At 37.9% G+C, this 12,108-nt stretch overlaps 1 protein-coding gene across 1 annotated transcript in view; it reads right to left on the bottom strand.

Moving 5' to 3' along the window:
• Positions 1–7,533: 7,533 nt before the first annotated feature.
• Positions 7,534–12,108, bottom strand: part of Muc19 (mucin 19, oligomeric) — a 206,712-nt gene continuing 202,137 nt past the window's right edge. The window contains exons 147-150 of the mRNA XM_051189114.1: positions 11,052–11,162; positions 9,113–9,152; positions 8,374–8,482; positions 7,534–7,736 (exon numbers count right to left, since the gene is read on the bottom strand). Of these exons, the coding sequence (XP_051045071.1) occupies positions 7,562–7,736; positions 8,374–8,482; positions 9,113–9,152; positions 11,052–11,162 (435 nt within the window). The 3' untranslated portion in view covers positions 7,534–7,561. The remainder of the gene's footprint in view (positions 7,737–8,373; positions 8,483–9,112; positions 9,153–11,051; positions 11,163–12,108) is intronic.

Below are 12,108 nucleotides of genomic sequence, written 5' to 3'. Positions count from 1 at the left end.
AGAATACACCAGAAGAACATTCTCAGCTGTTAGCCTCTTTGGGGGGTTGCCTCATTGTTAGGTTCCCCCTTCTAGGGAAAAGAATAGCACCCAGTGGTTGATGGGTTACAGTGAAAGGGTCATCTCTCTAACCACAGCCAGAGTCCATGACCTCCCTACAGTACTGGCGGCTGCCTCCACCGAGAAATCACAGTGCCTTGATTTCTTTCTCCATGCAATGATGTCAGAACATAAAAATCTCCAATGTAGTGTCTTCTAGGGAACGAATCTGTATTGTATATTCATTATTCTCTAGAACTCTTCAAATGGCTGTGATATTGAAGTCTGAAGATTGAATGGGGAAGGGTGCAGTCATTAGCTCACATGTGCTTTTGCTAGTCTTTGATGATTGAAATGAGCTACATGTTGAACTTTTCCCTATTGTTCTCCTCTTTCCCTTGCTGCCCTTAAACAATATAAAGTTTTCATTATGTCAAGCACATTGTTTTAATGGTCTTAAACCACAAGATTATCTCATGAGAGAAATAAAGTTAATTAAAACTCAAAATACAGTATTATGATTTGGGAATGGACCTTTAAAACTATTTCTGACTATTCTAATATCTTTCTCTCCACTTTACTATCCTCCAATATTATCAACCCCTCATTATTCACATCTATACACTTGGAAGTCTTATATATACTTTTAATTGAATTGCCACTAATGCTTATTTGTACACTATTATTTTCTAAATTATGTTTCTTTTTAATAAAACAAATTTAGATCTGTGTTTATAGCTCTCTTCCCAACATCTGGAAGAGGACCTAGCATATTGTAATTAATAAACAATTCTTAGTTGAAAATTGAAAGGTGATCCTAATCAAGACAACCAAACTAAATTCAACTAGGTATATTATACTATTTCCTTAAAACAATGACATATATACCTCTGGATTCATATTAAGGATTAGAATTAACTACAACAGATGATTTTATTAAATGCTCTGCTCATAGAAAGCTATTCATGGAAAATTGTATTTAGCCTGACTATCCCTCATATGCTACAGGACCAAATAAAAGGTAAATGAATTTATATTGAACTGGAACAGGCTTATTTTTGGGCCACCATTCAGCCCCCAAATCACAACATGGAGACTTATTATTAGTTATGAATGTTCGGTCTTAGGCTAGTTTCTTGCTAGCTCTTATAACTTATTTAACCGATTTTTCTTCATTTGTGTTTTGCTTCAGAGCATTTTACCTTTCTTTCATTCTGTATGCTGGAGGTTGCCTGGCTGGCCCCAGGCATCTCCCTCTCTTTCCTCCTCATTCTCTCTTCCCACTACTTACCAGGCCTATATTCCTCCTACTACTTAATTCTCTCCACCTACCAGCCCCACCTAACCCTTCCTCTGCCTTGCTATTGGTGATTCAGCTTTTTGTTAGATCAATTAGGTGTCTTAGACAGGTAAGGTGAAACAAATGCAACAATCTTTACAAAGTGAAACAAATATAGCATAAACAAATGCAACATACCTTCACGTAGTTAGTGTGATATTCTACAACATAAACAAATGTAACACATTTTTGCCAACTTAAAATAAAATTCCACAACACTGAACATGGTAGCTGAGAAAGATCTGTCTCAGCTGTTGGCATCCCCACAGACACATCTAAACAGCCATTAATACACAGGATACACTGCGAGGGTTAAGAAAACAGCTAAAAAACCAGAGAGTCCAATGTTACTGAGAAAAGAGCAGATGAATTGAATAAAGCAGGAAAGAAAGGGTGACCTACATCACCTGTGCCCAGAAGCAAGCAGCCTGCAGAGAAATGTTCTTCATTTGGAAGAAGTATTAAATTGCATTAGTTGCCTTTCTATTACTCTGATAAAATGCAAGCAAGCCAGTTTATAGAAGAGAGGACTTATTTGGAGCTTACAGTTCCAGGGAGGTAAGAGTCCATTTCTGTCTTGGAAAAGAAGCATGGCAGTAGACAGGCATGGCAACAGACAGCCATAGCAACAGGAAAAGGCAGTTGATTACTCATATCTTAAACTGCAAGCAGGAAGCAAACTGCAAACAGAATGGCATTTGGCTTTAAAATCTCAAAGCCCACCCACAGTGACATATTCCCTCCAACAAGGCTATACTTCCTAAATCTCCAAACAGCACCATTATGGGGGCCATGTAATCAAATACCCAAGACTGTGGGGGACTTTGTCAGTCAAACCTCCACATAACAAAGGCCTTAAACTTAGAACCTGATGCCAGGCCTATCATACTGAAACCTGGTATCAGAGACCCCTCCCTCCAAATCCATGATTCTAAACTATTTCCCAAGGAATGTGAGACGCGGGCAGTGCTAGCCAGGTGATCAAGGGGCTTTTCTACCACAGTTCCTCCACCCTCAGGTAAAGAACAAAGAGCAGAGAGCTGCCAAGGGCAGAACATAAAAAGCTAGTGCAAGACTTTACCCTGGAACTCAGCCTCAGCACATGCTTTCATGCTTGAAGATGAACAGTCTTTACCTGCCAGAGCAACAGGAGGAATCCTTCATCCTGGTAAGACAGTCTGAGTTCTGGTTTGCATCACTGCATTGTTGGCGTTGACCTGGGGCACACAGACACTATGCAGATCCTTTTGACTGAGGTAGATAGATCCTAGCTGATTGTCAGCTTTAGTGGCTAAGGGTAGGTCACTCTAATTTGGGCAACAATGTTAGCTTCATAATCAGAATCAGAGATGAAGCTTCTTGACCTGCCCTGTTACTCTATATCCTAGTGGATATAGTTTTAGTATGTATTACTGCCATCTGTAGCACAAGCCTACCTCCATCCTGAGACTATGTTGATAGTAAGGCTATGAGACTCAGGTGTGATACCAGCATCAGCTTTGGTGGTGATTATCTTCAGCGATATTACCCAAGTTTCAGGCAGCATTATATGGAGCAAGACACCATGTAAGGAGGTTAGGACGGAGGAATAAACATAGGACTTTGTTTTGGAATTTATAATGAGACAAGTGAAACACAACACAGAGAAGATCCTAGTGTCTCCCATTTCCAGGCCTACTCATAGATAAAGCCTCTGGATTTCAGGTGAAGAAATATGGCCTCAGTTTATCAGATTTACATTCTGGTTCAGCATTACCTGTAGCTAGCTGGTTGCAATAGTCTTAGACCATAAATTCCCGAACCTATAGGCAGGAAAGATCAGTGTTAACCTTTGATCTGTCTAGTGAACTTCTGTTCTTGTTGGGCTATGACCCCAGAGAGTACATGGTGGTTAAGGTCAAGTGTCAACTTGATGATGTTCAGAAGCACCTGGGAGATGGAGCCTCTCCACATGGCTGTGGGCAATTATATTGATTACTTTCATTGAAAGGGTACTACCCAGTCATTAAAAGTAGTACCATCCATGGACTAGGATCCTGAAAGGAGAAAGTAAGCTGAGCCCAGACACTCACTATTCTCTGCTTCTTAACTGTAGGCACAATGTGACCTGTGCCCTCAAACTTCTGCTATCAAAACTCTACGTCTATTGCTGTGATAAAACACTATGACCAAAGCAAGTTAGGGAGGAAAGAGTTTACTTGGCTTATACTTTCATATTGTAGTCCATCATTGAAGGAAGTCAGGACAGGAACTCAAACAGGATCGATGCAGAGGCCATGGAGGGGTGCTGCATACTTGGCTTGCTCAGCCTGCTTTCTTGTAGAACCCAGGACCACCAGCACAGGCATGGACCCACCCACAATGGGCTGGACCCTCTCTCACTAGTCACTAACTCAGAAAATGCCCTACAGTTGGATCTTACAGAGTCATTTTCTCAATTGAAGTTCCCTCCTTTCAGATGACTCGAGTTTGGGGCAAGTTGATATAAAACTAGCTATGACCGCTGTAATTCATCCTTTCTCTTTAAGTTGCTTTTGTCAGTATATTTTATCAGAGCAACAGAAGACAAATTGATAAAGAAAGCACTTAGGCATTTGAGACAATCCTTGTCAAAACAGTAGGACCTTGTCTCAAAAAAAAAAAAAAAAAAACAGCAAAAATAGTCAAAATAGTGGGGTTATTTTGATTTGAAAAGCTTTTAAGAGTAGGGTACAGTGACCAGAAAGGGGAATTTGAAAACACAGGAATAAGGTTCTTTCTAATTAGGAAAGGGAAAGACAAATAACAGTAAGGGTATCTGAAAAAAATCATAGGGAATAATAATGTTAATCATCTACCTGGAGATGACTATGATGCATGTTAAGTCATTGTATAAATGTGTATATATAATTTAAACAAAATTTCTACTGCACTGATAATGCTCCCACCAAGAGCCAAAGATCTTCTGACAAAGTCCCCAAAATTAGACATGAGAATCTCTCTTTTGGGTTGTTGGTCAGAGTTGTCCAAGATACTTCCAAAACATTTTAAGTTATTGCTGTTGCCCTTTGTTGTCTCCACCCAAAGATAGATAAATCCCTGTTTGCCAAAAACAACTTTGGACCCAGGGTCCAAGGCCCCCAATATGGAGCTAACCTGAATGCCTGACAACTGACTTTCATAGTACTGAAAGGTGCTTTGGAAGCTTCCAAAAGAGGGAACAAACCAAAAGACCATATAACACCTATGAACCCTAGCAACAGACAACAGCGAGCCTGGCATGATAATCCTTAGGGTGCAATTATGGAACTCATAATTGCAATTGGTGGTAGCCAACAGCACTCTAATTGGACTTAATACCTGCCCAACAAGAGGAAAATATGTCTGGTACTAGAAATCTAGCCAACTAAAGCTAGTGAAACCATGGATCCCGGAGAACAACCAGCATAATCCCTAACTCCATTAGAAACATGTGTCCTTATATCCACAGGTCAGTGCAGCCCTCCCCCCCATCAGCAAAGAAACTTGTCTCTGCAACAGATGGAGAACATGGCAGAAAACCTCAACTCATCAAAATGTACATCTATAGTACTTAATCTTCACTGCTAACATCTACAGCACAGCTCTTGCATCTAAAACTCATTGCAGGCCTTCTGGTCAAGATATAGCCAGCATCATGTCTGCCTGCATGCTGCCATGCCCCTCCCCCCATTAGGATAATAATGGATTGAACCTCTGAAACTGTAAGCCATCACTTCAATTAAATATTTTCTTTGTAAGAGTTGCTGTGGTCATGGTGTCTCTTCCCAGAAATAAAAACCCTGACTGACACATGGATAGCACTGGTCAGCATGATAATGTGGACAGGGAAAAGATTACAAGGCCTTAATGCCACCAAAACAACTACAGGCAACTAAAATAATGCTGAGAGTGGGAGAAAGCCTTCATGGCAGAGTACACCAACTTGGGTATCCAATACTAGATGGTGAGACTAGAAAACATACCAACAAGTAACATTATACAGACTGAGCACACTGTATTTGTATACTAAGGAGCACACATGCACAAGTATACGTGTTTGTGTCTGTCTCTGTGTGTGTGTGTGTGTGTGTGTGTGTGTGTGTGTGTGTACAACAGCAATTAGCACAAAAAAGAGATTATTTGGAGGGAAAAAGATAATGGGGAAATGATGTCATTATATTGTAATCTTTAAAAAAGTAATTTAAAACAATAAAGGAAAAATCAGCACAACAAAGAAACAACCTACAGATGGGAGAAAGCATTTGTAAATCATATATTTGGAAAGAACTATATAGGAATGTTATTGAGTGGAATCTGTGTTAACTGCATGTTTGACATTTTGAGGAAATTCATGATTTGGCCCTCTCTCTCTCTCTCTCTCTCTCTCTCTTTCTCTCTCTCTCTCTCTCTCTCTCACACACACACACACAAACACACACACACACACCTAGATTTGGTGTATACACAAATCATAATGCTATATTTGAAGTCTTAATTAACTTTACTTCTGTCATGAGGTAATCTTGTGGTTTAAGACCATTAAAACAATGTGCTTGATATAATGAAAACTTTATATTGTTTAAAGGCAGCAAGGGAAAGAGGAGAAGATACTACAATAGGGAAAAGTTCAACATGTAACTCATTTCAATCATCAAACTAGCAAAAGCACATGTGAGCTAATAACTGCACCCAAGTGAGCTAATGACTGCACCCTTCCCCATTCAATCTTCAGACTTCAATATCACAGCCATTTGAAGAGTTCTAGAGAATAATGAATATACAATACAGATTCGTTCCCTAGAAGACACTACATTGGAGATTTTTATGTTCTGACTTCATTGCATGGAGAAAGAAATCAAGGCACTGTGATTTCTCGGTGGAGGCAGCCGCCAGCACTGTAGGGAGGTCATGGACTCTGGCTGTGGTTAGAGAGATGACCCTTTCACTGTCACCCATCAAGCACTGGGTGCTATTGTTCCCTAGAAGGGAGAACCTAACAATGAGGCAACCCCCCAAAGAGGCTAACAGCTGAGAATGCTCTTCTGGTGTATTCTCAACATGTGTGAAATAAATTTGGGCAAGAATATATAGTAATAAATCATAGCACTCTCATAGTGATCTCAGTTTAGTGATGACTCAAGTTGCATTTGTTATAGCTAGCTCCTAGAACTTGCCTTGCACTTATTAATTTGACTAATTGATTTCTCATGTATTGAACTGGACTTTGGGGGGAAGTTCCTAATTGCTTGTTTTTTTTTTTTTACAAAGGTAATAATTATATCTTCACTTAAAGTCATTGTTTATGATTCCTTTGGACTCTGCATTTTGTCCAACCAGTTGTTTATGGAAGAATGTGTACAACTTCTAGATCCTGCTATCAAAGAACAAACATCAATAACTCCCCATCTCCCATACCACTTTTTTGTTGGCTGGACTAAGATTGAAAAATTATGGAAGAGAGAGGACCATTTGTGACCATCAATGCAAAAGGTGGAAGATGGATGTTCAAATAATAGGTATAAAAAAGAGAGAGAGAAAGATGCTAGGCTTATCCAAACTTTCCCACCCTTGTGCATTAGAAAGGAATAAACTTTTATACCTTCTGAGTTTATTATCTCAGCTCCCAATAGTTTAATACTAGTAATTTGGAGATAACAAGCTGTAACCTCTAGAACAGTGATTCACTGTGTTTGGACTAAGATAGAAAACCCTTGGTGTGTTTGCCTATGCTGATACAGTATGTCAAGACACCTACATAAAATGAAAGGAGGAACATGATGCAGTTATAACTTGAGAACTATGAGGAAGCCAAGGTGTTGCAGGAGAGGGGGATGTAGCACAGTAAAAATGGTGGTGCAGCTCAGACAGGGAACTGGAAAAGAATGAAGACTACATTGCTGTTGAACAGTGATAGGAGGGAGGGAATGGAACAGATCAATGGTCCTAGGGCACTAGGAGTCATGCCTGGCTTGTGTTCTCTGTAATTTACAGAATTCATACTGTGTAAAAAAAACCACATACTCACTACATACTTGCACCATTGGGTTTATTTTACAGGCACTGTCAACAACAGAATGGAATGCCTCACTTTTAAAATAAGACATCTCAGATTTATCCATTCACACTATTTAATTATTTTTCTTCCTGACTAATATAAGTGCAACCAGAAAGGCAATGCAGGTATTAACTGGCTGAAGACTGTTCACACTGGTCCAGACAAGAGCAAGTTGTAGTGTGCCTGTATCTGTATGGGATGGTGCCGCCATTAGGACAATCGAGTTCAATGTCCCTGTATTCATAGTTTTCTTCACGGCAGCAAATACATGAATTCTCCAATTGGAAGGTCTCATAATTGTACCTAAGAGAAAGGAAATCAGTAATAAATATTTTGAAATATTTGCAAACATCACATAACTAGACTTTAGGTTCCAATAACTTTCTTAATTAGCTTACTAGCCTTTATTTAATGTGATCTTTTTCTAGAACTTGTATCCCTTCCAGCTACAAAACTCTGATGTAGATCAGTGACAATCAGCATTTGAGACAAAATGATATTAAAAAGAAAGAGTTGTCACTGAATAATGTGAATATTATGGTGCAAAAGAATATAATAGTGATTTGAAATCATTATCAAATTATCCTCACTAAATTTATCTATATGTAAAATGGAATATTAAGGAAAACATATAATGCCAGTCTAAAATTCAACTTTAAAGTGATTGGCTAATGTACTTCCTTGAGTAATGACCCTCTATAGTCACTACAGGAAAATGCATGTATTTATCACAAATATGTTTAAGCATGTTTAGAAAATGACCTCAGAATAACCGATCAGCTAAGTGATGATTTTATTCATCAGATCATAGTGTTTATTTATTTTTCCATTATGCCCTAACCTCGCAGTTCTTTCATATCAAGCTCCCCTATGTGATATTGCTTGATTTTCTCTATAAGCACCAAGTTAAGTCACAGAACGCATTCAAAGGGAAACTTACTTGAGGGTCCTTTTGCATTCCCCTGCACATCTTGCCATCTCAACTCTCTTCTTACAGCCATTATATCTAATGGTCACATTCACAGGTGAAGTTCTGCAGTCACTCTTACCTAAAACAAAGTGCATAACAGACAAGGAAGTGAGATTTAATATCTTAGCTATTATTTGGCGTACATTATCTTAACTAAAGGGGAGAGGTGGACCAACTACTTTACCATGTTATTAAGGGAGATAACTATCTCAACACAGGCTGTGAAAGGCACCTGGTAAAGACTTGTATAGATAGATTGTTACTATGATGCAGGTTAAGGGGAATGGAAGCAATAAGTAGAAGAAAAAAAGGGGGGGGCAGTCAGAACAGGGAAGATGATGGGATATTGCTAAAGAGCATTTCTATTGCTGATCGATCATATAGTTCTGTGTTCTAGCACACAGGTTTACAACACAAACTACTGGTGTTAGGACAAAAAAGTTGTCTTTTTTTTTTTTAACATAGGCATCAAGACAAATTCACTTGTAAACATAAGTGCTCATCATTTTTTTTTAGAAGAAAAACTACTACTATCAATAAATAGCCATAACACTCTTTGCAAGCATATAAGTTGGTAGCATATTTACAAATCAGGTTTCTGTATTTTAACATAATGGATAAACCTTCTATTAATGATGTGTCATTCTATCTTAATAAATTCTACTTTTACAGCCACTTAGATATTTTGTATTTTTAAAGGTTCACTTACATGTATAGCAACATTTCTTTGAATCATAGGTTCTCTCTCCCTGTAGGAAAAAAATAGAAAAATTAAATATTGAATGAAAAATGCATTTCTTAATATACTAAAATACCAACTGAAGGGGAAATGGAAAGAGATGAGCATGTTGATGTCAATGCTGAGGCTAGGCAAGAGCAGAAGGAGTTGAACTTGGTAATAAACATGATATTGAATGTTTAAGACTAAGATTTTGCAATGACAGGAAGAGAAGGAAAAAGAATATGCAAATATGAAAACAAATTATGCTTCACTTACTTCAAAGGAAAAATCCTTTTAACACAATACCAGATGCTGTCAGCTTCTTTTACTCAAGATCTGCACTTAAGCTTTGCTTCAAATTCTAATCTTCCCACCTCTTAAGATGAAATCCAAATAAACTATTGCAATACAATATTAGAATTTTAAAATAATACTTTAAAATATGCTATAAATTACAGATTCAGAAAGAAAAGTTTTAATTTAATATCAAGCATTAATATAAAAACTGAGTGTTGTTGGCACCAGCTAGAAACAGCTGAGGAGAGAGAACCTCATTTTAAAATATGTCCCAACTAGATTGGTCAGTAGGAAAGCTTAAAGGTCATTTTTCTTGATTAATATAGAAGGGCCAATTCACTGCAGGCAGTGCCAACCCTGGGCTAGTGGTCCTGGGTTCTATAAGAAAGCAGCCTGGGGAAGTCTTGGAGAGCAAACTAGGAAGCAGCACTTCTCCATGGACTCTGCATCAGCTCCTGTCTCCAGGTTCCTGCCCTGACTTCCCTACTGACATGTGACATCGTAAAATAAATAAATCCTTTCCTCTCTGAGTTGTTTTTGATTGCGGTATTCATTACAGTAATAGAAACTAAAGTATGAAGGCAAAGAAATGATGTTTGTGGCACAAAGATATAGGTAGTACATACACATGTCATTTTTGAGAATTTGAATTATTAAAGGAAGTAATTAATCATGAGCTTTCATTTAAAAAGATGGCTTTTAGTTTTGTCTATAAAATAATGAAGAGGGATTTGGCTCAATAGGTAAGAGTGGTAGCTGCTTTATTTGTTGTTGTTCTAAGAAAAATTTAAAATTTATTAAAATCTAATTGCATCATTGAATGCTCCCTTTTGAATCCATGATTTGATATTCTCTAATTACTATGCATATAAATGTACACACACAAACACATACATACACACACACGCATGCATGCCCGCATGCACACACATATGCATGTAGTCAAATTTATACACACAGAGGGAGACAGAGACCCAGATTTAGTTTCTAGAACCCATGACTACCCATACTCCTTTTCCAGTGAACCAATGCCCTCTTCTGACCTCTAAGGGTATCAGGCATGAACATAATACTCATACACACATGCAGATAAAACACTCATACACATAAGTTAAAATAAACAAACATAAGGGAGGTAAGGGGAATGTGGGAGGAAGCAAAGGGGGGTAGGAGGAGGATTGGGAGGAAGAACTGTGGTTGGAATGTAAAATGAAATAAAATTAAAAAATGGGGAAAATGTAATGAATAAAATAATATCTTCAAATGTGTGCAATAGGGAGTAGAACGGCATTGTTTTTTTTTTAATAAAGAAACTCTCCTATACTATTACAAATGAATAAATAGCTAATATTTTTGTAATAACCTACTTTTAAAATAGTACTAAATTAAGTTTTGTGAAGCTGGAAAAAATAAAACTCATTCTTGGGATGAGGAATATACTCAATAAAAGCTGATATTTCTAGAATCATCTGGCTCTTGGTACATGAATTAGTATAAAGATTCATGGAACTGATGATAGATTTGCATCTCCTGGCCAAAGACCTACATTCCCAAAGGAGCAGAAAGATGAGAAGGGTCTGAATTGAACTTGAGTGGTGACCTTGCTTGCCTTTGTTAGACCATGACTTACTTCTGTGCACCAGGTTTGCTTTGGGCAGTCCTGAACCAGGGCCATCAAGCCAGTGCTGTTGCAGGTGTAGGAGACACATGGGTTTCTAGGGTCATCAAAGGATGCACCAATCTGCAAGGGTTAGGGGAAGAGAGAAATTATTTCCCTTGGAATATAATTTAACTTATCAATTAAAACTGGCAAAAAAAAGAAAAGATGAAATTTCTGATTTTAGTGTCTGTAAAGAGTACTTTCACTTGTAAACAGGAAAGGTGGCACTTTCCTTTAGTGAATAAATCAAAATTCTCCATTGGGTGCATAGAGTGCATCAAGATTTCCAACCTTCAAAATGACACTTATGATAGTCACTGTGTTATATGTTTAAGAATTTTTTTCAAGAATGAATATTTTCTGTTGTGATCTATGCTTCAAGAGGAATAGAACATCGAAGTGGACAAAATGGCATGGGTCTGTAAGGTGTCTAAGTAGGTAAAGTACTAGTTGCAAGCTGAACTGATACCTTGAGTTGGATCATAGGAATCAACTAATAGAGAAAATTGATGCCTAAAAGATGCCCTTGGCCTTCACACATGTGCTGTGCTCTATGCACACACACTAATAATAGATAAAAGTCTAAATGAGGACTAATAGGACATATGTCTCAGTAGTTGAGTCCTTGCTGCTCTTCCAAAGGATCAGAATTTAGCTCTCATACCCAAATGGTGACTCACCATCTATACTTCAGTTCCAGGGAGTTCGGTGCCCTCTTCTGCCTTCTGAGGGCACCAAGGACTCATGTGGTACACATTCATACATGTAGACATATACTCATAAAACTTATATCTTAACATTTATACACATAAAGTAAAAACAAATCTCTAAAGTAAGGTTAATGGCCAGCTTCACAAGATACCTTACTTCTACCTTACAGCTCTTTGGACTGTTTTGTAATTAATTTCTATCTAATGTTCAAACCATAGTCTGAGAAACAATTTTTAATTTAGGATAGTGGATTTACCCTTCCTGATGCTGCAACCCTTTAATATAGTTCCTCATGTGTGGTGAACCCCAACTATAA

Source organism: Phodopus roborovskii, unplaced genomic scaffold (assembly GCF_943737965.1).
Source record: "Phodopus roborovskii unplaced genomic scaffold, PHOROB, whole genome shotgun sequence".
Taxonomy (NCBI): domain Eukaryota; kingdom Metazoa; phylum Chordata; class Mammalia; order Rodentia; family Cricetidae; genus Phodopus; species Phodopus roborovskii.
The sequence above is the reverse complement of the archived record's forward strand: the minus strand, read 5'-3'. Positions and strand labels throughout refer to the sequence as shown.